This window comes from Ranitomeya imitator, chromosome 3 (genome assembly GCF_032444005.1).
Source record: "Ranitomeya imitator isolate aRanImi1 chromosome 3, aRanImi1.pri, whole genome shotgun sequence".
Lineage (NCBI taxonomy): Eukaryota > Metazoa > Chordata > Amphibia > Anura > Dendrobatidae > Ranitomeya > Ranitomeya imitator.
The window spans coordinates 103456111-103481888 of NC_091284.1; the positions used below are offsets into that span (position 1 = coordinate 103456111).

Sequence of the window (25778 nt, forward strand, 5' to 3'; positions counted from 1 at the left end):
CAAACACCTTCTGACAGATTCCCTTTGAAAGACATTCAAAAACCTGAACATATGAACAGCAAGTAATTTTTCCCATACAAATTAATAGGGCTGATCTTTTAATCATTGTGTTAGCCTTTTTTCCGTCAGTGTGAACATTAGCTTATACTGCTTGATGCAAGTCTTCTTTTTAGTGTAGTCAAGTTTTTCTATTCATTTTCACTATTTTTGTTCTGCTGATTGTAGTGAGATAACACCTCTTCCATAACGTCAGTGGACATGTTCACCATCTATGTTAATTTTTCTGCAGGGTGCAGCTTCTCTCAAAGAATTTTATGCCAGAAACTCAAGATGGACAGAAGGACTAATCTCAGCTTCCAAGGCTGTGGGCTGGGGTGCTACTGTCATGGTGTATGTGAGCTTCTTGTTTTATATTCCCCAGGAATATACTGAAAAGGAGTATTCCGGTTACAAGAAGTTAGCACAGGATAGGGAATTAACTTCTAGATAAGTGGGGTTCAAACCATTGAGGCCGCGACCAAGCACCACAAATGGGCACTTTTGTCCCGCCCACCTGAATCGGACATTGCTCCATTCATTATCTGATATTCCTCTAACCGGAATACTCCTTTAAGGGGTTGTCCCACATTAAATGTTTAATTTGATATGTGATATGGAGCCCACTGCTGTCCGCCTGGATCTGATGAGAAGGAGCCGGGTCTCGTGCATTGATTTACTGTTGTGCCCAGTAATAGGAATCGCTCCATGCTCTGTACCATGGGATCTATGTGGGCGATGAATGTGCTGGGAGTGTGTGACCACCCACATTGGACACATTAGGTGGGCCTTCTGATGTGAAAGTAAAAGATCAGCAGAGGTTGTTCCAAACCAACTATTAAATATCAAAATCTAGATACAGAATTTTTTTTTTAATATTATTCAAATTGAAACATTTTTTATATTTTGCAAAATATAAGAAAGAAAATAAATGTTTATTCATGGAACAACCTCTTCAAAGTTGCTCACACTGGACTTATTTTAGAGACCAGTTTCTTTAAATGTTTGATTATTTATTTTGTTTAATTCTCTTAGATGGTTTCTTCAAGCATGTAATAAAATGGCCCCGTCACATAGTTCAAACAACAACCAGTCCTATTCAGATGTCAGGATGGGTTGTAGTCTGAAGAAACACTGCTAAGCACACATACCTCAGTGAGTCGAGGAGAAGGACTGTGACCAAAAAATACATTTGCTCCACGACTGACTGCGCACGGAGGACTGAGGCAAGAGAAAAAAAATCCTTTGTGCTCAGCCGGCCAAGGAAAATATTTTTTTCTTCTCTTGTCATATCCTTCTCCTCATCTCACAGAGGTATGTGTGCTAACTATAGCTGCTTGTCTCCTGCTTCTTCTCATTGAGAGAAGCCGAAAAGAAAGCAGAGCATCCCCTCTCTTAATCTTATTTTTAGTGATAGATTTATTCTTTCATGTATGACACCATGTTTTTTTTACTATTTTTACTTTCATATAGCTTTTCTTATCATCTTCCATCTTTTTTCAGTGACGCTGCAGACCTTGTGGTCCAAGGAAAAGGGAAATTTGAAGATCTCATTGTTTGTTCCCATGAAATTGCAGCCAGCACTGCCCAACTCGTAGCCGCTTCCAAGGTATAATCCATATACTGTAAGAGATCAGTCTAGTGACATCGCTCTTGACAAGGGTTGACTTTTGCAAAGTGTTTTCCATCTCCATTTTTTAGCCATCTCCAAACTTCATATCATGACTACTGGATACAGGTTGGATCCTGAGTCATTTGTTCGGACCTGACCCAAACTACAATAACTATATAACCCAAATAAAATATACTACACATTATTTGGGTGTTTGATGCCAACAGCTTTATTAAAAACAAATGACTACAACAGTTACAGAAAGAGTCATACGAAATGCTAGGCAAGTATATTCTGAGATTCACAGATACCTTGAGGTCCCCCCCGCTGCCTGACAGTCACCGGCAGGCAGCGATCCATGGGCAGCAAACTCTAACTTGACACACTAGAAACCAGTCCACTTCAAGAGCTCCAGTGCCACTACAAAGATCCTATTCCCATCCGCCTGGGGACTTCGACAGTTAAATGGCAGGATACAGTGGTGTACCGCGCCATGGGGCGTACTCCCTGCCTGACATATTGATTTTATGGTATCTGCTTTCTGAGGATGCAGATACTGGTGAATATAATAGTGAAACTGGTAGTGACCAGCTCCCTTCTGCCCCATTCAGCCGGTGCTGCTGAGTGTCTCAGTACAGCGTTGGCGCTGATGTCTCTAGATCCTGCATGCCTGCTGCGTGGTACCTCAGTCATATGCTGCATAGACCAGATCAGAGGGAACTAGGATAGCTGTGTAGTTTTAGTTATTTTTTATTTATTTTTGTCAGTCAGTAATTGTGGGAACCATAATACTGTGTTGGGGACTATGAGGGTCATCATACTTTGTGTGAGGGCTGTGGTGGTCATCATACTATTTGTGGGGACTGTGGAGGGTCACCATCATGTATGTAAGGAGTGTGGTGTCATCATACTGGGAGCTGTTTTTGTCCATCATACTGTGTGTGTGGGAAACTTACTATGTGAGGAGATGTGGGGCCATCTTAGAGCGTGGTGGCTGTGGGGGTTCTTTAAACGGAGTGTGGGATACCGTGGGGATTACCATATTGTCTGGGGATTTATGGACCATTATACTTTGTGTGGGGCTGTGGGGGCATCATACAGTGTGAGGGCATCATAGTAAGTTGGGAGCTGTGGGGTCCATCATACTGTGTGTGGGAAGATGGGGGGTATATAATACTGTATGTAGAGGACTGTGGAACACATCATACTGTGTGCATGTGAGGTACATCATGCTGTGTGTGAGGAGCTGTGGAGTACATAATACTGTATGTAGGTGACTGGAGTACATCATACTGTGTGGGAGGTACATCATATTCTGTGGTGAGAGCTGGGGGGTTCATCAAACTGTGTACAAAGTAGGCTGTAAGGACATCATACTATGCAGAGAGCTGTGAGGGCCACCATACTGTGTAGGGGGAAGCTGTGGGGACATTATACTATGTAGAGAGCCGTGAGGGCCATCATACTATGTCGGAGGATGTGGGGACATCATACTATGTAGAGAGCTGTAGGGCCATCGTGCTATATGTGGGAGGCTGTGGGGACATCATACCATCTAGAGAGCTATGAGGGCCATCATACTGTGTCGGAGGATGTGGGGACATCAATCTATGTAGAGAGCTGTAGGGCCATCATGCTATATGTGGGAGGCTGTGGGAACATCATACTATGACTATGTAGAGAGCTGTGGGAGCCATCATGCTGTGTGGGGAGGCTGTGGGGACATCATACTATGTAGAGAGCTGTGGGGGCAATCATGCTGTGTGTGGGGAGTCTGTGGGGACATCATACTATGTAGAGAGCTGTGGGGGCCATCATGCTGTGTATGGGGAGGCTGTGGGGACATCATACTATGTAGAGAGCTGTGGGAGCCATCATGCTGTGTGTGGGGAGGCTGTGGGGACATCATACTATGTAGAGAGCTGTGGGGGCCATCATGCTGTGTATGGGGAGGCTGTGGGGACATCATACTATGTAGAGAGCTGTGAGGGCCATCATACTGTGTGGGAGGATGTGGGGACATCATACTATGTAGAGAGCTGTGGGGGCCATCATGCTGTGTATGGGGAGGCTGTGGGGACATCATACTATGTAGAGAGCTGTGGGGGCCATCATGCTGTGTAGGGGAACACTGTGGGGACATCATTCTATGTAGAGAGCTGTGAGGGCCATCAGACTGTGTGGGAGGATGTGGGGACATCATATTATGTAGAGAGCTGTAGGGCCATCATGCTATATGTGGAAGGCTGTGGGGACATCATACTATGTAGAGAGCTGTGGAGGCCATCATGCTGTGTATAGGGAGGCTGTGGGGACATCATACTATGTAGAGAGTTGTGGGGCCATCATTCTGTGTATGGGGAAGCGGTGGGGACATCATACAGTGTATGGGGAAGTTGTGGGGACATCATACAGTGTATGGGGAAGCTGTGGGGACATCATACTATGTAGAGAGCTGTGAGGGCCATCATACTGTGCGGGAGGATGTGGGGACATCATACTATGTAGCGAGCTGTGGGAGCCATCATGCTATGTGTGGGAGGCTGGGGAGTATCATACTGTGTGAGGGGAGCTGTTGATCATATCAGAAGGGCTGTATGATTTATAAACTTTATAAAAAGCTGTAATTTACGTTTTTATTACCTGCTACAAATAAGAATACATGTTACAACTAGCCCTATGGTAACATGTAATAGCAGTAGTGACTAATCACCATATTTAATTCTGCTCAATATTAAGTGCTAAAAATTAATACAAAATAATAATCAAAAACTACTAAGCAGGATTGAGTTTGGCCTTTTTGTTTAGCCCTCCACAACAGTCACGGTCTCTAATGCCCACTCTCGGCTTAGATGGTTAATGTCAAAATGCAAATCAACGTTTTCAAAATGAAATGATGGCATGTGTGCAAAACAGAAGATGACAGATAAATAAGACATGCAATGATTCATTCAGTAAGTCAACTTAAACAGGATAAGCAGTCAAGTAAAATATCACATATACAGTTGCACAGTAAAATAAAAAAAAATGGGAAGTCGGGAGGGAAATGTTTCTTCTGGTGAGTGAAAGTGGAAGACCCAGTGAGACAGGAAGTTACATCTCTTCTTAAACCCCCACAATCCCAATAGTTAAACACCAAGTACGGACGGACTCCTAATTCTAATTTCAATAGCCAATAGTTTAGTGCAATAGACAATAACTACTACTGGTCCGCTTCCCCCCTTCTTAAGAGTCATGTTCCCCCATCACTTAGGACTGAGAGAGCAGGCGAGAGGGTCAGTATAGGAGCAAACAGGCAATGAAGATGTTACTAGCTGGACTAAATCCACATATGTGGATGAAAAAATCTATTTTGTGAGTTTTTCCGCCTTAGTTTCACAACAATCAATGTCATGATCTATTTTCTCTCATTTCTGTAGGTAAAGGCAGAGAAGAACAGTTCTAATCTGACGAGACTCCAACAAGCCTCTAAAGTTGTAAATCACAATGCCGCCGGTGTCGTTGCCTCCACAAAATCAGTGAAGTCCCAGATTGAAGAAGTAGGTAAGTACAAACTTATCTCATTCTACTTTTCGAGCATAATTTTTATGGACCCTGGAACAGTAATCCAGCATTATTAATAACTCGCCCATCAAGACCAATTATTTATTATGTCTTCCTTTCTTCTATGAACAGAAACAATGGATTTCTCTAGTATGACCCTAACACAGATCAAGCGCCAAGAGATGGACTCCCAGGTATTAATTACATCTATTTTCAGCTTTACCTTTCCTAATTTTACATCTCATTGCTTAAATTAGTTTAATATATTCTTCTCATCCAGGTAAGCATGCAGTGAGAAAACAATAATATACGATAATGATACGATAATGTACACTGTTTTCTTTGCCATTCCTATATTAAACTAATAGAAATAACTTCATTATATTACTTGTAGTGTATTAGTGGGAACCTGTCAACTAATTCATGCTGCCCGAACCACAGGCAGCATAAATCAAAGACCAGCTGCACTACTGTAGCCAGGTGCAATTCACTTTGTGACGGCTGTTGGTGTGGACCCACTGCGCCACTGGCTGGGCTTACTCTGGATGGGGTTAACTAAGTGGCTACCTGGTCACGATTAGAGGCTCTCATGGTGAGCATAGATTTGGGCCATTAAGGTAGTCACTAAGTGCCACTCCGGGGCAATCCCCGGACATGCACCAGCAGACCAAAGGGTCATAGGCACAGATGCGAAGCACAGAGGACGTACACAAATATGGTCCCAAAGTCCAAGATCGGGGTGGGCAGTACAGGTTCAGAATACAAATCCAGGGTCAGAAGCGGAGAGGTCAGACAAAATATGTACACAATCCAGGTCAGTCACAGGAGAGGAAGAACAGGAATGCACCAAGAAAGGTATCAAGAAACGGTCTGGAACTAGGAACCGAGATCAGGCAAGGTGTGGAGGGAGAAGCTACCTAATATATTCCGTGCTGGCAGGGGATAGACTGAAGAAGAAAAACAATGCAGGATTTCCTGCAGTGTCTGGCCGTGCCTCCCTATAGCTAGGTGGAGAGAGCAGGAAGATGCAGCAGTGCTGGGAGTGGCAACTCGGTGAGACGAGCTGACACAGGGAGGAGCAGAGCGGCAAGCAAAGTGAGTAGGACAGCGCCCACTAACTGTGCGAGTCACACTTTCAAACACCGCAAAAACTTTGAAAAGTCAGCGTTATGCATCTTGGCCAACTAGTCTGAGCATGGGCCTGGGCATTTCACCCCAGGGTGATCTCCTAGACAGCCAGGTCTCTCATGTCGGTCATGGGGAGCTGGAGTAAATCGACCTGTGTCTGATAAATCAGTTGACAAGTCCCCCGTTAATACAAGGCCTAAATATGGCCTATTAAATGACAACATAAGGCTGTGTTTAGATATTGTAGCCATGGTTTTTTTTTCTAGTTTTCCAAAATCAAAGCTCTGCACTATGGCAACGTTTTGCCGTAATTTCTGACAAGAAACGTAGCAAAAATGGACCTCAGCTACAGCATTTGAACACATCAGTAAAAGGAATCTCCTGGTAAAGCAAGGTTTTCACCTTGATATTATTGTGCAGTGAGTCATTCAGTATTCTGGCCCCGTGTTTGATGGGCAGTAGCATATTATTGTAAAGTTGCAGGCTGCTCGGCCACCGGTACATCATCTCCAGTGCCAGATGTGAAGTGAGAGGTCATTGTTCCATGCACTGTAACAAAAACTAGGAGTGACAGCCGACACAGGTCCTGATGAGGGGGAAACCCAAAATGCCTTGATAGATGTTTTTTACCGTTGTAATGATTGAGTACATTTTTATCAAATTGGATCATCTTTGAAGCCCATCGGCTTCGTGGGATTCAGAAGGTGCACTGGGAAGACAGAGGGATATTGGGATCCTCTTCCCTCACAGAGTAAGTGCCATTTTATTGTGGTTTTGCATATCCACAGTCCATCCTCGCTCTGTCGGCTAGCGCTCCTGTTTTTTGTTAGTTTATTTTTGACCACATGGGGTCCAGAGCGAGGACCTCTTATGGTGGCAGCAGGTTGACTGGAACTATTGTTTGGATGTATTTGAGTGACAGGTCTTTTCCTGCTACCCACATCCCATTTATTGTTTGCTTTTTCTTGTGTCCAGAGTCCTATGCCTTTAATTATTCCATTCAGGTCACTGTTCCTCATGGAACAGAGTAAGCAACCACTATTTTTGTTATTAGCAGCAATTTTATTGAGGTGACCTTACAGTCCAGTGCAGAACGTCACTTCATGTCCAGCTGCCTAAGGTTCATCCTTAAATATTAATTCTATGAAGAAATTAATTTTGTGGCAAGTCCTCGGATGATGAATCAAAGGAGGACACTTGAGAAATCTGTGGTTTGCTAAAGGAAAAAAGCAGAGAATATGCTAAAAGGTTAATAAATGAAACCACATGAGAGCTGTTGGCATTGCAGCTAAGATCGCATTTTAGCCTTGCGAGTGACTTGGATCATTTTATCAAATTCACACATACTGGAAATTTTCGCAGCTCCTGCAATTTCACCCGTAGGATTCTGTAGCCCTTGCGTTCGGCTGTCAGAGAAAGTGGTCTGTGTTCTAGTCTACTACGATTGTCTGAAAAACCAATCACATCCTTACTTCTGATAGGTGCGAGTCCTGGAGCTGGAGAGCCAACTGCAGAAAGAGAGAGAGAAACTTGGAGAGTTAAGGAAGAAGCACTATGATTTAGCTGGAGTCGCAGAAGGGTGGGGAGATGGTGAGTATGGAAAACATTTCAAAAATAGAAAAATATTTAGAATTGAGAGTCCTCAGTGGTTGATAGACTCTCAATTCTAAATATTTTTCTATCTACTGGCTAACACGGTACAAAGAGCTTTCCTATTTCAAAAACATACATATACATACAAAATAGATGATATTTAATCCTTGCGATTTTCCATTTCTGTGCTTTGGTTTTTTCCTCCTCTTAATCCAAGAGTTTATTTTTCCGTTTCCGTAACCCGTATGAGGGCTTGTTATTTTGCAGGACAAGTTTTACTTTTGAATGACCTCATTCATTTTATTTTATGATGCACTGGAAAGCGGGGGAAAAAATCCAAGTGTGTTGGCATTGCAAGATATAGTGCAATTCCAAAATTGTTTTTTTTTTGTTTACCATGTAAACCTGACCGGGCATGACAGCACGGCAAACACCACTTCTGATTGGTGGTAAAATCATTACCGCCGGTGAGACAGCTTCAGTTCCCAAGCTGTCAAATGACAGTGTGAGTGCGCAGCTGTGATCTGAGGTATAAAGTTCACCTCCGGTCGCTGGCACCAGCTGATGGGACAACTGCTCCCATCATCCGACACCTGCTGCTAATAATAGTGAGAGCAGGAGGCGGCTGATGGGAGTGACCGGAGGGGAACTTTTTACCTCCTATCACAGCTGCGGGCTGACGCTGTAATTTGACAGTGAGGGAACCGCAGCTCTATGACTGGCGGTGATGATTTTTCTGCTGAACAGAAGCGGTGTTTGCGGTGTTAAAGTGAATTGGGTCCGGATACAGTTCTGGTACCTGAACCTGAACTTTTTTTTTTAACTGTTCGGCTGAACCCGCCGGACCTGAGCGTCCAGGTTTCTGCCCATCTCTTATAATGATCTTTTAGAATGTCATTGTGTTAATAGAATGTTTTCTTTTGCACAATTAGTGGAAATTTCAAATTTCCTACATTTATCCTACAGGAACTTTCAGAAGAATATAATTGCTGCTACCTGTGGGGGAGGGCACATCTTTTCCTTAAAGGGAATGTATCCTCAGAAAATGTCCTATTGTTTAAATCAGGTTTTCATATTAAATGTAATTTTAAAATTTGTTGATAATGTTTTTTTTCACTTTTTTATATTACTATATATATAAAAAGAAATCAGAATTTTTTTAATGTTCACACTGACCACTAAGCCATAAGACCCCCATACACATTAAATATCTGTTAAACGGTCAATCTTTTAGCTGACAGCTATATCTCCCGATTTCCTCATACACAGGTATGCTCGGCTCCGCTAAGTGCTTCTGTGTTCTGTATGAGAAAGCCACTACAGACTCTTCTAGTGGCTTCTTATCATAAAGTAGAACATAAAGATCGGTCTTTGGCACTCCAATGTGCAGTATCCTTCCCTCCCCCAACCACATCTGTCTGAGCAAATTTGGGAACTTACACCTTAGGGTATGTGCACACGTCAGGTTTTTTTCCTGACAAAATCCTGAGAACTCTGCCAGAAATCCGCGTCTTTTTTCGCGCGGATTTCTCGCGGAATTTGCGCGTTTTTTGCGCGGATTTTTTGCGGAATTTTTGCGTTTTTTTTTCATGAATGTCCTTTTTGATATGGAATCCGCAAAAAGAATGAGCATGTCCGTTCTTTTTGCGGAATGCGTTTTTTTTGCGGAAAAAAACGCTAACATATGCACAAAAAATGCGGAATGCATTCTAAAAGATAGGATGCATAATGTTAGCGTTTTTTTACCGGATTTATAGCGTTTTTATTGCGAAATTCCGGAAAAAAACCCGCTAAAAATCCGGACGTGTGCACATACCCTTAGACTGACGAGGCGATCTTGTCAATATAACCTGGTTCATACAACTTTTGTCTTATGCACTTTATTCAAGACTCGCAGTACCTGTTTTCTTGTAGAAAATACTTTTCAGAAATTTCATTATCATCACAGACAGGATTACAAACACTTCTATATACACACAAGTTCCACCATTCACTATAGGTAATGTCAAAGCTCACTTCCTCCCACTCCCTTTCACAATGACTTTTGCCCAGATTCGAGCATGCTTGGCCTATACTTCTAAGCTAAAAGTAGTGTCTGAGTTAGTAGAACTGAACGTATGAGTCTAATATTAGGTCTAGTGGCCAGTGTGAAACTTTCAAGATTTAAAAAAAAAAATATATATATATATATATATATAAACATCACTATTCCTTAAAGGGCTTTTCCCATGGACAAAAGTTCATTTCATTCACTAGATCTTGGAATGAAAATAAGGTTCACAATTGGATTTGTTTAAATAAAATGTTCCTGTGCTGGGATAATCTTCAAAATGTGTCCCTGCTGTGTACTGGCTGTGTCTGACCGTGCAGGAACATGGTCTGATCGCACCACATCTCCTGGGCAGGGGAGGAAGGAAAACAGTATACAGGCATTAGAGCACGGGATCACAGTGGATTCTTTTTGTGAGGTAAACAATTTTTCTGCCTGCTTTTAAACATTGTTTTATCTCACAGAATCTGCTGCGATCCCATCCTGTCCCACTGTCCCAACATTTGTAAGATTATCTCGGCACAGGAACATTTGTTTTAAACGCGTCCAATTGTGAAACTTATTATTATTCCAATATCTATTCATTAAAATGAATTTTTGTTAGTGGGAAAACTCCTTAAGAGTTGGGACCACTCTGTTCAGTAGCTCTCCGCTTTGTCCTGTTAAGTAGAAAACATCTCCAGTGTTGTGTGTATGTCAGAACACATGGAAAGAGGCTGTTCTGGTGCTATATTCCTGTCTGATCCCTCCGACATGGCAGTAGTAAAAATTAAAATCAAATAATCTAATGCCCTCTTTCTATGCTGCATACAAGATTACTTCCCTGACAGATGCAGAAGTGCTGGAGACAGAGGGTGTGGAGGTGAATGACGTTATTCTCTAACGTTGAAACACTTAAAAAATTACATAAAATGGGAAACTTCACCTTTTCTTGTTTTCTCCTTCCATTTAGGCCACGTTTGTACATTCAGTATTTGGTGAGTATTTTATATCGGTATTTGTAAGCCAAACCCAGAGAGGAACAATCAGAGGAAAAATATAATAGACACACGTCACCACTTCTGTATTTATCACCCACTCCTGGATTTGGCTTACAGATACTGAGGTAAAATACTGACCAAATACTGCTAGTGTGAACATGGCCTAAATCTTGTGATGTACTGTTGGATATGAGAGGTCGAAACTGATGAAACACTGACAACCCATAACTGGTAGATTAATAAATTAGGTTCATCTTACAACTGACGTGCGCCTCCACTAGAAATGTTACTCCCGTCCTACATTTCTGGCGTAAGTTTTCCCAATAAAGTGGAGTAGATTTTGATAACTTTGCCTGGGCCTCGCCGCCACGTCCCACCCAAGCTTCGCTCCTTTGGCAGAGTTGGTCTGGATTACCAAAAGTTGCAAAATCTTTGCGCAATTTAAAGTTTCACAAAAAGTGTGCAACATTTCAATATTTTTTATGGCAGATAAGTGGTGAAAATACCTTGACCTATGATTCAGTTAATTAAGGAGCATTAATTGCGAAATTGTGATTTCTTTTTTCTCTTGATTTCTCCCGCAGCTGCTGAATAAGCTCTGTTACAGCTTCCACTCTACATACAGAACGCACAGCGATAACTTTGAAAGCACACGTCTATGGCATTCAGTTCAGATCTCCTCTACACAGCCTGGACTGGCCGCGTCCGACTGGTTCTCAGTATTCCCAATGGGCTACAGAAGAGCAGAAAGGAAGGAGAGGAGCATCAATGGTGCACAGAAAAGGATTCAGGAACCTTTATAATGCCCGCCACGCTCAACTACCACTCACCTTCTATGCTTAGGAGACAAATATATTCCATTTCTTGATATCTATGTTACTTCAGGATCACATGGAGGGGATGTAAAAACTCAGCAAGGTGCGGGGTAAAACCTCCGGCCTTCGATGTCAGTCAGTCTTTAAGTTCCTGGCACCTGAAAGACGTTTAGGAGTTTGGTAGCAGCATTCACTTAAATCCATTCAAATAAATACAATTTATTATACCCTGTGGAGGGACCAGGAGCACAATTAAGCCCCTAGGGGGCGTATGAGAGGGACCTGCAGTTTTGTTCAGTCATATTTAATTAGCTAGCTAAGAAAAATGGACTACGACCTTTGCCTTATAGGTTACTGGACAGTTCTATAGTAAGAAATAAGTACTTGATATTATCGCTGCTTTAACCCTAACAAGCAGCAAAGTTCCGGGGAGACAGATAAGTTTTGGATTGGTTTTAATTAAAGGTGTAGAATTGTTTGGAAGACATCAATATTATATATTGTATAAATGTACAGTGGGAGCCGTGACCATAATAAGGGACGATTAGTGCTTACGACCTAAGATCACTCCATAAACTCAAGACCCCAACACAGATCTTTGTCTGTGAAATTTCACAAGTTCAAGGCAATCCTGTGTGAGTTCTTCTATTGGTCGGTGCTATTCAGGCCTCGCCCCCGAGGTCCTGTCATATCCTGCACTGCCATCTAAGTTTACAGCAGGAAGAAAGACGAGAAGCAATCTAGACCATGGATTCTGCACACACTGTGACAGTAAGAGAAGACATATAGACCATGGTGTTATAATGTTTTCACATTTGTGCCACAAGGCTAGGCATTAGTAGATGTCACTATTCCATTTACACGAATAAACCCATGTTCATTTTTTCTCCTGGTTCTTTTTATTCTGTACCAAAAATGCCTTCAATTTTTCTAAATTCTTCAAGGATAAATATATTTTAAAAAAATAGATATATGAATTTAATTACTTACTAATAAACTTGTTAATATACTTTCATTCTGAATTCTGCTCCGACTCCAGATGTCTCTTGAAGTCGCGGCACTTCTGGCTTTGTTTTTAAACAGCCGTTAGCTTATTTTCCACCTCTCTGTGTCTATGATGCAGCTGGTTCATTTCACTAACTAAGCCAGCCCCCTTCTTCATCACAGCTAATTCATAGACCTAAACCTGACAACCAGTTTCTTTCATACACACGGAATGGTAGGAGGTTGTGTTGAAACAAACCAGAATTGGATGCGTTGAGACTAGTGATGGGCGAGCACTAAAAAGCTCGGGTGCTCGTTGCTCGGGTCGAGCAAATTGGAATACTCGGGTACTCGGCCAGAACAACGAGCCCAATGTAAGTCTATGGGAGACCCAAGTATTTTAACCGCGATATCCCCCGGGGTCCTTTTAAGGTCTAAAAACGTCTGAAAATGATGCACAAATGACACAGGGACATCATGGGGATCGCTCCTGGAAGCATTCCTGACTCCTAGTTCACAGCTTTAATCATTTTTTCCGAGATTCATGCCATTTTTCCCGGTGCCACAAAAAACACATGAAAACGAAACCAAAACGGATTTTGCTTGGAAATATGTCAAGGTACATCCTTTGCAGGTTAATGACTTGCCTCTAAGGCCAAACATTTAACCCCAGACCGAAAATTTCCCCTCCCACTTAGGCTTAGTTCAGATGCTGCGTTTTTCAACTTTAACATTGCTTTCAACCACTACAAATGCATTCACTGGGAAATATTATTGTAACATTTAACACCCCTAGCTGGCCATGTGGGGTGTGACACATAAGCAGACCCATCCTGTTTCATTTACGAAGGAGGGACTCTTAAAGTCACAGAGCCTATTTTTACTGCTTCATCAGGCGGCATTAATCTTCTTAAAGGGCCATTATGAAACAGTGGGTCTCCTAAGCTGTTGTAGTTGTAGCCTATGCTGTGAGTGGTTGGGCTGCCAAGAATTACAACGCACCGCAATACCCCTGTCATAAGATGTCCAGGGGGGACTCCTGAAAAAGTGTTGCATTGAATTCAAGGCTTGCCCTGCTACCAATTCATATGCACCCCAATAAGCCTTTGAACCCACATACTGGATGGGCCCATGAAAATCCACTTCACAATATGCATTTTGTACTCTCGTACTCCTTGGTTTACGCATTGGCGGCAAGGCCAGCCCTGCTGCATAGTCATATGAGTCACATTAGGCCTTGGAACCCACATAGTGGATGTGCCCATGAAAATCCACTTCACAATATGCGTTTTGTACTCCCATACTCCTTGGTTTTACACATTGGTGGCAAGGCCAGCTCTGCTCCATAGTCATATGCACCTCATTAGGCCTTGGAACCCACATACTGGATGTGCCCATGAAAATCCACTTCACAATATGCATTTTGTACTCCCGTACTCTTTGGTTTTACTCATTGCCAGCAAGGCCAGCCCTGCTGCATAGTTAGTCATATGCACCCCATTAGGCCTTGGAACCCACATACTGGATGGGCCCATGAAAATCCACTTCACAACATGCATTTTGTACTCCCGTACTCCTTGGTTTTAAACATTGTCAGCAAGGCCAGCCCTGCTGCATAGTCATATGCACCCCATTAGGCCTTGGAACCCACATAGTGGATGGGCCCGTGAAAATCCACTCATTTTGTAAAGGTATGATGATTCCCTCTTTGCACAATTATTTACAGGAGAATTTGGCAATTGTATTTGCCATGTTGTTAACACTAAGGTTCAGATACGGCTTTAAAAAAGGCTAATACTTGCAGTACAACACAATTTTATTGCTAACAACAAAATTCAAGGAATAGTATGATTGAATAGTGTGTGTGTACACTTTTGTATATGCTAACATACAAAGGTTAATAAGTACATATAAGGATGAAATAAATATAGTGATTACGTATATATGAAGATTAACTGCATACAGTATAGTTAGATCATCACAAGAGGCTTTTAAGCATCATCCGTTTGGAATATCAGAGAAGCAACACTAAGACAGAGAACACCTGAGAGATTACCTACACTGCATGGGCATCCCCAATCATGCAGGTATCAGCACACTGTACATGTACAGGTACCCCAGTTTTGGCATCTGTCTTAGTCATGTTTCTCTGGTCTTGTATAATGATTTACACTATGTAGTATCTCTAGTTTCATCCAGACCTTCAAGTGGCCACTTTTCAAGGTTGGATTAAACTGAGATATGGAGTCACCAGACGAGGAGCCATAAACCCCTAGAAAATAAGTCACAAGGATTTAGATCAAACTACCACCGGCATAGTTTCAGTAAACCTTAATGTTTTACAATGACAAACAGCAAACATATAGAGGCTTAGAACTGTTTGTGAAGTGAATAAACAAACATTTATCAAGAGTGTGTCACTATGAGCATTGTCTGTCACATCTGTAAATGTTTTACAAGAAATGCAGCTATGTGATTGTCTGAATGCATTCGGTATACAGTCTTTAAATCTTGGTTACAAATCACCATTTGTATATTTGCCATTTGTACATTTGAGGCAGCCAAAGTGGAGAGAAACTAATGTAGTCAACAAAGAAATATTTTTAATGAACTACTGAGTCAAACTAGCAGCATTGCTTTATCAAATTTATATGAAGTGTATTGTGTCCAATGTGAGCAACCAGGCAACACAAAAATTAGCTTTTTAAGGGAGCTCTTTAAGGTACACAAATATTATGAAGTCTTTGCCAACAAGGACGTGTTTTCACCAATGTGGGGTACCTTTTTTAAAAAATATACTAGTGCCATCGCAGGCCCCTTGCCCAAAATTCACCGGCCTATAACAGTACAGAGCATGTTCACCCTGGTGATCTAGTAACAGTTAAAGGTAAACATTGCAGGAGACAGAGTTAAGAAGTAGGCTCAGTGGAATGCCATGCCCAATTCCCCAATCTGGTGTCCTTTTTGGACTTATTAAAATAGTGCCATCACAGCCCCCTAGCCCAAAATTCACCGGCCTATAAGAGTACAGAGCATGTTCACCCTGGTGATCTAGTGACAGTTAAAGGACACATTGCAGGAGACAGAGTTAAGAAGTAGGCTCAATTGAATGCCATGCCCAATTCCCCAATCTGGTGTCCTTTTTGGACTTATTAAAATAGTGCCATCACAGCCCCCTAGCCCAAAATTCACCGGCCTATAAGAGTACAGAGCATGTTCACCCTGGTGATCTAGTGACAGTTAAAGGACACATTGCAGGAGACAGAGTTAAGAAGTAGGCTCAATTGAATGCCATGCCCAATTCCCCAATCTGGTGTCCTTTTTGGACTTACTAAAATAGTGCCATCACAGCCCCCTAGCCCAAAATTCAGTGGCCTATAAGAGTACAGAGCATGTCAACCCTGGTGATCTAGTGGCAGTTGAAGGACACATTGCAGGAGACAGAGTTAAGAAGTAGGCCCAATGGAATGTCATGCCCAATGTGTTGTCCTTTTTTTAAAAAATAAAAAAGTGCCATCACAGCCCCCTTGGCCAACATGCACCGTACAGAGCAAGTTCACCCTGCTGATCTACTGGCAGGTACAGGACAGATTGCAGGAGACCGAGTTAAGAAGTAGGCCCAATGTAATGTCATGCTCAATTCCCCAATGTGTTGTCCTTTTTTTAAAAATAAAAGATTGCCATCACAGCACCCTTGGCCAAAATGCACCGTACAGACCACGTTCACCCTGGTGATATAGTGGTCCTGGATGAGGATAAGGAGGAGGATAAGAACAAACAGACCAAATCTGGAAGCGTATACCCATGTGTTGTGAAGAGGTGCATGAGAATACACCTCCCCAAAAGAGTCGGCCTGTCATTTTCAGTTGACAGGCGGATGTGCTTATCTGTTATAATTCCACCAGCGGCACTAAAAACCCTCTCTGACAGAACGCTAGCAGCAGGGCAGGCCGTGACCTCCAAGGCGTAGAGAGCCAGTTCATGCCACATGTCCAGCTTGGATACCCAATAATTAAAAGGCACAGAGGAATCACGGAGGACGTTTGTACGATCTGCAAGTTACTCCCTCACCATCTTCCCAAACATTGCACTTCTTGTGACAGCACCCTTTGCCGCTGTGCCGCCACGATTGGAGGGTCTGAGAAATCTGTCCCAGAAGTTGGCCATTGTTCCCCTGCCTGAGCTGGATTGTACTTCTGTCTCTCTCGCTTGGAGTCCTTGGTTGTACAACAAACTCTGCCAGCGTTCTCACATGGGAATTTTGTAAGTAATTCCGCTACAAGGGCCCTGTGGTACTGCAACATTTTAGTACACCTCTGCCTCAGGCAGAAGAGATTGAAAGTTCTTGTAGTGTGGGTCTAGAAGTGTCACCAACCAGTAATGAGTGTCACCTGAAATTTTGATAATCTGAGGGTCACGTGAAATGCAGCGTAACATAAAGTTAGCCAGCGTGCCAGACTGCTAACAGGCAAGACTTCCGTGCTTCACCAACAGGACGACTGACCATGCTGTCCTCCTCATCTTCATTCTCCCTGTCCTCAGACCATCCCCGCTGAACAGCAGCTAATACAGATGTGTTTGTAGTACCGTCTATAGCGCATAAAAGTAGCTCCTGTTCCTTATTGCCTACCAATCCACGTTGAGAAGACATGAGGTTGGGCTGAGTGTAATCCACCTGTATGTTTCCTTGCTCCATGTCCTCGTGCTTCGCCTGCAATGCAAGCTCTGATTGTGAGCAGAGTTTTTCAGAATGCTGAGAAGCGGGATGGTGATGCTAATTATAGCATCATCGCCGCTCACCATCTTAGTGCAGTCCTCAAAGTTTTGGAGGATGTTGCATATGTCTGACATCCATGTCCACTCCTGTCTTATGAGTGGAGTCTGACCTGAAATTCGATGGCCTTGTTGATGTTGGTAGTCAACAACGACCCTCTTCTGCTCACAAATCCTTTCCAACATATGCAGCATAGAGTTCCAGCACGTGGGGACATCACACAACAGTCGGTGAGCTGGAAGCTGAAAGTGTCCAAGTGTGGGATCAGTTGTCTCAGGGCACTCGGCATGGTGGGAGGAAGGAGGATCAGGGTGAGGAATATCCTGGCCACACTCATGGCTACTCAGACTTGAACGTGTGGAAGACAAGGTGGTGGTGGCTAAGTGACTGGAAGTATTATCCGCTATCCAACCAACAACCGTTTCCCACTGCTCTGGCTTCAATAGTGGTGTGCTACGGTCCCCTAGAAAATGGGACAGGAAGGTCGAGCGAGAAGATGTGGGTCTTTGTTGTTGCCTACTTTCACCTTGCCCACGGCCTTGTCCTCTGGATGCACCATCAGCATCACGTCCACTTACCCGTCCCTTGCCTTGCCCATTTTAAATAGACTACTGCACTATTTCAAATGTTCAACACAAATGTCTTTACTAGTAGCGAAATAATATGTGATCAGTATGCCTGCAAATCTACGATTTTTCAAACCCAAACACCAGGCAGGCCTCAGCCTGACCTAACAGACTGTATTCAATTTTTTTTTAAGTTAATTTATGCGAAATAGCTCTGTATATGATTTGAGTATCTCACAGCCAAAAAACAAGTACACCGGCTTCCAATGCCAAAACTTGGAGCAGAGATATATGACGGCTGTAACAGAAATACCACACTGGCAAATCTGTGGCCTTTCAATTTTTTTTAGGCTGAATAGCGCTGTATAGATTTTGAGTTTCACACAGCCAAAAAATAAGTACACCGGCCTCCAATGCCAAAACTTGGAGCAGAGATATATGACGGCTCTAACAGAAATACCACACTGGCAAACCTGTGGCCTTTCAACTTTTTTTAAGGCAAAATAGAGCTGTATAGAATTTGACTATCAGACAGCCAAAAAAAAAAAAATACACCAGCCTCCAATGACCAAACTTGGAGCACACAGATACATGAGGCCTTTTTCGGTGAATTTAAAACAAACAAAAAAAGACCTAACAGACTGTATTCAATTTTTTTTATGTTAATTTATGCAAAATAGTGCTGTATAGAATTTGAGTTTCACACAACCAAAAAATAAGTACACCGGCCTACAATGTCCAAACTTGGAGCAGAGATATAGGAGGGCTCTCACAGAAATATCACACTGGAAAATCTGTGGCCTTTCAATTTTTTTAATCCTAAATAGCGCTGTCTAGAATTTGAGTATCAGGCCTCAGCCTGACCTAACAGACTGTATTCAATTTTTTTTTAAATTAATTTATGCGAAATAGCGCTGTATAGGATTTGAGTATCTCACAGCCAAAAAATGAGTACACCGACCTCCAATGCCAAAACTTGGAGCAGAGATATATGACAGCTGTAACAGAAATACCACACTGGCAAATCTGTGGCCTTTCAATATTTTTTAGGCTGAATAGCGCTGTTCTCACTGAAACAGGAACAGAATGCAGCGAGCAGGGTGGCGCCAGGTCTCATACTTGGGATGATGCTGTACGGCCCAGCCAATCACTGCACAACCACAACAAAGATGGCTGCGGCGTTTCATGGTCTGGCAGACAATTCCTGCACCGTGATTGGGTCTCTAAAGTCCGCCAAAACTGCTGGGTGGAGACTGCAGTTACCGCTGAATAATACTGGAAATGCTCGCTGCTCGCCGAGTACGCCTAGCATAGCGATACTCGGGCGAGTAACGACTAGTGGTGAGCACGTTCGCTCATCACTAGTTGAGACTGTTTGATAGGTTCTGGAAACTGGACTGTTGGACAGTGTACAGAATGGTAGTATATTATTTATTATGCTTACTTGCATTTTTTTAACTATAAGATGCAATTTTTCCCACCAAATTTGGGAGGAAAATGGGAGGTGTCTTATAGTCCAAATGCAGGGTTACAGGGGGGTTGCGGCTGTGGTGGAGCATGGTCCCTTCCTCCGGAAGCCGGCAGCGGAGGAAGTGGCGATGCTGCGGGCTCGGTGTCGGTGGTGAGCAGAGTGGATTACATCATTTGTTTCCCGGCGGCCATTTTCCTGAAGTTGTGGGCCGCTAGAGGCCCAGCTGAGATCTCAATCTGTGCATGCGCTGCCGGAGACGGCTATTTTCCTGAGGCTGGGCCAAGATTCCAATCTGCGCATGCATCGCATCCGGTGGCCCACAGCTTCAGGAAAGTGGCAGCTGTGAAAGCATGGATGTACCGCACTCATGGATGAGACCATGTGTCCTCTGACCCACTCCACCGTCGAAGGCCCCCAGGAAAGATACCTTATAGTCGGACTATAAGACAGACCCCCATCTTCTAAAAATCTTGTTTCTTTATCGCTTCATTGGGGGACACAGAGAACCTTGGGTGTATGCTGCTGCTGCTGCTAGGAGGCTGACACTATGCAGAAAAGGAAAAAAGGAAAGCTCCTCCCCGGCAGTATACACCCACCGACAAGCACCAAGTACCTCAGTTTGTGCTTAGTGTCTGTAGGAGGCGGACCTGGATCTCCCAAGATCCACAGCTAATCCCTTTTTTCCTTACAGGTTTGCTGGCAAGAACCCCATTCTCTTAAAGCGGTGCAGCACTTTATGGGGTTCATTAACTATTATCACCAGTTCATCCCTCATTTCTCAACTTTGGTAGCTCCCTTGGTAGCCCTCACCAAGAAGGGAGCAAATCCCAAATTGTGGTCTGAGGAGGTCTCCAAGGCCTTCACTTCTATTAAATCTCATTTTGCTAGAGCTCCCATCCTACATTGCCCCGATGTAGATAAGCCATTTATAATGGAGGTGGATGCCTCATCGGTTGGTGCTGGAGCAGTCCAGGGGACAGGGAGTTGCTAGCAATGAAGTTGGCCTTCTCAGAGTGGAGACATCTCTTGGAGGGGGCTCTCTTTCCCTTCCAAGTATTCACAGACCAGAAGAATTTGGTTTATTTACAGACCGCCCAGCGGCTAAATTCTCACCAGGTTAGATGGTCCTTGTTCTTCTCTCGGTTCTATTTCACCCTCCATTTTCTTTCTGGGGAGAAGAACATTCGGGCCGACGCTCTCTCGCTCTGTTGTATCATCTGAGGAGGAGGAAGAGGAGCCTCGGCTTATTGTCCCTTCCGAGAACCTGAGATCTGTGGCCCCGGTTTCGCTAGAGTCTGTGCCTCCAGGCAAGATTTTTGTACCATCCAGTTTGCGTCCAGAGGTTCTCTCTTGGGCTCACTCGTCTAGGGTGGGTGGACATTTTGGGACCAAAAGGACATCTGAGCTACTGGCGAGGTCATATTGGTGGCCGCATATGGCCTGTGACATCGCAGACTATGTTCGGACTATGCCGGACAAAATTGTCAGTGACCGGGGTCCCCAGTTTGCGTCTCAATTCTGGAGAGAGCTTTGTTGTCTACTCAGTATTGAGTTGAATCTCTCCTCAGCATATCCCGAGACGAGTGGGTTGGTAGAGAGGGCCAACCAGACCCTGGTCACATATCTGTGACATTTTGTTTCTGCCAGGCAGGATGACGGAGTTTGCGCTTAACAACGCGGCAAAAAAACGCCTCTAGAAATTACTACATGTTGCATTTCCGCAACAAAACGCAAGCATAGAAACGACGCATGCGTCGTCAAACGCGGCAAAACGCATGCAAAAAAAAGCATGCGTTTTTAATGTTAAGTATAGGAAAAAAAACGCATGCATTTTTAATGTTAAGTATAGGGAAAAAAACGCATGCGTTGTTTTGCACTAAAACGCAGCGGCAAAAAACGCAAATGTGAAACCAGCCTAACATATAGCGGTGAATAAATGGCCATGCAACATATACATGACTGATCGACAACAAGAGCACCAAAAAGCGCAGTCAGAAAACGTCCAATAGTGAAAATATTAAACAGCTTTATTAATTAAAAAGAGACGCAGGTATGCAGCATGGCAGGCAAAACGAATCCCCTATACGTGCCCACACACGCATCTCATGTAACAGGACCGAGCTAAGGTGCACAGCTTATCATCATGGACCATGTACGCAACACATCCATATATATTAAAATAACATCAATGTTGCAAAGGCATCAATCGATGGTACTCATGACCCTAGAAACAAGTGTCAGATATTAAATAGCGTCAATAGTGCAAAGGCATCCATCAATGGTACTCATGGCCATAAAGACAAGTGTCAGATATACAGTACATACCACAGTGGTGGGTCAGTAAGGTGCGCACCGAAGTCCAGGCCTCCACAGGGGAGGCCTGGACTTCGGTGCGCACCTTACTGACCCACCACTGTGGTATGTACTGTATATCTGACACTTGTCTTTATGGCCATGAGTACCATTGATGGATGCCTTTGCACTATTGACGCTATTTAATATCTGACACTTGTTTCTAGGGTCATGAGTACCATCGATTGATGCCTTTGCAACATTGATGTTATTTTAATATACAGGTCCTTCTCAAAAAATTAGCATATAGTGTTAAATTTCATTATTTACCATAATGTAATGATTACAATTAAACTTTCATATATTATAGATTCATTATCCACCAACTGAAATTTGTCAGGTCTTTTATTGTTTTAATACTGATGATTTTGGCATACAACTCCTGATAACCCAAAAAAACTGTCTCAATAAATTAGCATATCAAGAAAAGGTTCTCTAAACGACCTATTACCCTAATCTTCTGAATCAACTAATTAACTCTAAACACATGCAAAAGATACCTGAGGCTTTTATAAACTCCCTGCCTGGTTCATTACTCAAAACCCCCATCATGGGTAAGACTAGCGACCTGACAGATGTCAAGAAGGCCATCATTGACACCCTCAAGCAAGAGGGTAAGACCCAGAAAGAAATTTCTCAACAAATAGGCTGTTCCCAGAGTGCTGTATCAAGGCACCTCAATGGTAAGTCTGTTGGAAGGAAACAATGTGGCAGAAAACGCTGTACAACGAGAAGAGGAGACCGGACCCTGAGGAAGATTGTGGAGAAGGACCGATTCCAGACCTTGGGGAACCTGAGGAAGCAGTGGACTGAGTCTGGTGTGGAAACATCCAGAGCCACCGTGCACAGGCGTGTGCAGGAAATGGGCTACAGGTGCCGCATTCCCCAGGTAAAGCCACTTTTGAGCTACAGAGAAGCAGCACTGGACTGTTGCTAAGTGGTCCCAAGTACTTCTGATGAAAGCAAATTTTGCATGTCATTCGGAAATCAAGGTGCCAGAGTCTGGAGGAAGACTGGGGAGAAGGAAATGCCAAAATGCCTGAAGTCCAGTGTCAAGTACCCACAGTCAGTGATGGTGTGGGGTGCCATGTCAGCTGCTGGTGTTGGTCCACTGTGTTTCATCAAGGGCAGGGTCAATGCAGCTAGCTATCAGGAGATTTTGGAGCACTTCATGCTTCCATCGGCTGAAATGCTTTATGGAGATGAAGATTTCATTTTTCAGCACGACCTGGCACCTGCTCACAGTGCCAAAACCACTGGTAAATGGTTTACTGACCATGGTATTACTGTGCTCAATTGGCCTGCCAACTCTCCTGACCTGAACCCCATAGAGAATCTGTGGGATATTGTGAAGAGAAAGTTGAGAGACGCAAGACCCAACACTCTGGATGAGCTTAAGGCCGCTATTGAAGCATCCTGGGCCTCCATAACATCTCAGCAGTGTCACAGGCTGATTGCCTCCATGCCACGCCGCATTGAAGCAGTCATTTCTGCCAAAGGATTCCCGACCAAGTATTGAGTGCATAACTGAACATTATTATTTGTTGGTTTTTTTGTTTGTTATTAAAAAACACTTTTATTTGATTGGATGGGTGAAATATGCTAATTTATTGAGACAGGTTTTTTGGGTTATCAGGAGTTGTATGCCAAAATCATCAGTATTAAAACAATAAAAGACCTGACAAATTTCAGTTGGTGGATAATGAATCTATAATATATGAAAGTTTAATTGTAATCATTACATTATGGTAAATAATGAAATTTAACACTATATGCTAATTTTTTTAGAAGGACCTGTATATGGATGTGTTGTGTACATGGTCCATGATGATAAGCTGTGCACCTTAGCTCGGTCCTGTTACATGAGATGCGTGTGTGGGCACGTATAGGGGATTCGTTTTGCCTGCCATGCTGCATACCTGCATCTCTTTTTAATTAATAAAGCTGTTTAATATTTTCACTATTGGACGTTTTCTGACTGCGCTTTTTGGTGCTCTTGTTGTCGATCATACGTATATGCAGTTGTCCTTCTTTGAAGTTCTATGTCTGTCTTGGTTGATATGACTGGTATAACCTATTGTATCACTACATGATTCTAGTAACTTAGACAGACTATGTATGCTTCTGATTTGTATATACATGACTGGTATAGAGACTTGTGGATCAGGGTATGAAACACAAAGGACATAACTATAGTAATGATCCTCTGCCTATGGCCAGGATCACACGTGTGAGAGTCTCACATCTCAATACCCGGCAGTGCCGCCGGCACTCGGACCAGGGCACTCAGCTGCATAGAAATACAAGCAGCCGCATACTCCGGTCCCGAGTGCCAGCGCCACTGCCGAGTATTGAGATATGATCCCATCCTATCAGAAGATAAAGTGCCTAATGCAATATAACATGAACATGATTCTAAATGCTAAAAATGATTAAATAAAGTCCAAAAATGGACCCACACCAGAATGAGCCTGTATATCTGCCTCCTGACACCTGGAAGTCATCACGAATCCACAGCAAAATCTGCCTTTTCTTATGTGTGGGTTTAGTGTTATGCCATTGAAAGGGTGAAAGCTGCAAGATTTCTGTACAAGAGTGAACATGGAATTAAAAAAAAATTCTGTTCCGGATCTCTATGCAGAATTTATCCTCTACATGTTTTGTTATTTGAAGCCATAGACTAATTTTCAATGATTGTGTCCTGTCTATATCCCTTTCAGTTACGTTCCTCATATTTGGAAATAATCCTGCTGTCTCACTTGTCTTTTTTCACCTCTTCCTTCTTTGACAGTTTCTTCTGTTAAATTTGTGACTTTCTCAATTTGAGGTTGACCATAATTCAGTTTTTTCCTAATGGACCCCTAGTATTGCACTGATATTTCTCAAGCCTCAGGGCTAACTGAGGCTCACAGTTGCGCAGTGTCCACCTGCATTCTATCCATAGATGTACCGTATGTCATAATAACCATGATGTGAAATGTTCTGCACAAGCAAGATCTCGAAAATTAAGACAATGCCAGGCTGGAGACGGAAGTTTTTTTTTTTTTTTAATTTAGCTATTACATAGAGTTTTACAGATCATTGTGACAATCTATAGTGACAAGTTCAGATCCAGATCTAATAAAAAAAATTAAATTCCAGGCATAGCTTGCAATTTAGCTCAGTGTGCCAACACATCATCATCATAATAATAATAATACATCATGTATGTATATATTTGTATATTGGCCACATAGCATATTTGTGCACCTGTACAGTAATTTAGTAGTAAAGGTGTGCGGATCCTATTTTGTTAGAAGTGTACATTGGGGGCTGATCCTTTCCAGGGCAAGGCACCCCTACCTCCACATCCTTCCCAGACAAGGGTTTAATTGCAAGCTATGCTTGGTTTTCTTTCTCTCTGTCTATTGTACTTACAGGTCCTTCTCAAAAAATTAGCATATAGTGTTAAATTTCATTATTTACCATAATGTAATGATTAGAATTAAACTTTCATATATTATAGATTCATTATCCACCAACTGAAATTTGTCAGGTCTTTTATTGTTTTAATACTGATGATTTTGGCATACAACTCCTGATAACCCAAAAAACCTGTCTCAATAAATTAGCATATTTCACCCATCCAATCAAATAAAAGTGTTTTTTAATAACAAACAAAAAAACCAACAAATAATAATGTTCAGTTATGCACTCAATACTTGGTCGGGAATCCTTTGGCAGAAATGACTGCTTCAATGCGGCGTGGCATGGAGGCAATCAGCCTGTGACACTGCTGAGATGTTATGGAGGCCCAGGATGCTTCAATAGCGGCCTTAAGCTCATCCAGAGTGTTGGGTCTTGCGTCTCTCAACTTTCTCTTCACAATATCCCA

The 25778-nt window shown here is 42.9% G+C and overlaps 1 protein-coding gene across 1 annotated transcript in view; it reads left to right on the forward strand.

Moving 5' to 3' along the window:
- The window catches only part of HIP1 (huntingtin interacting protein 1), a 174755-nt gene extending 162113 nt beyond the window's left edge, over positions 1-12642 (forward strand). The window contains exons 25-30 of the mRNA XM_069761248.1: positions 290-390; positions 1540-1645; positions 5068-5191; positions 5324-5385; positions 7801-7909; positions 11527-12642. Coding sequence (XP_069617349.1) covers positions 290-390; positions 1540-1645; positions 5068-5191; positions 5324-5385; positions 7801-7909; positions 11527-11537 — 513 coding nt within the window. The 3' untranslated portion in view covers positions 11538-12642. The remainder of the gene's footprint in view (positions 1-289; positions 391-1539; positions 1646-5067; positions 5192-5323; positions 5386-7800; positions 7910-11526) is intronic.
- Positions 12643-25778: the final 13136 nt, after the last annotated feature.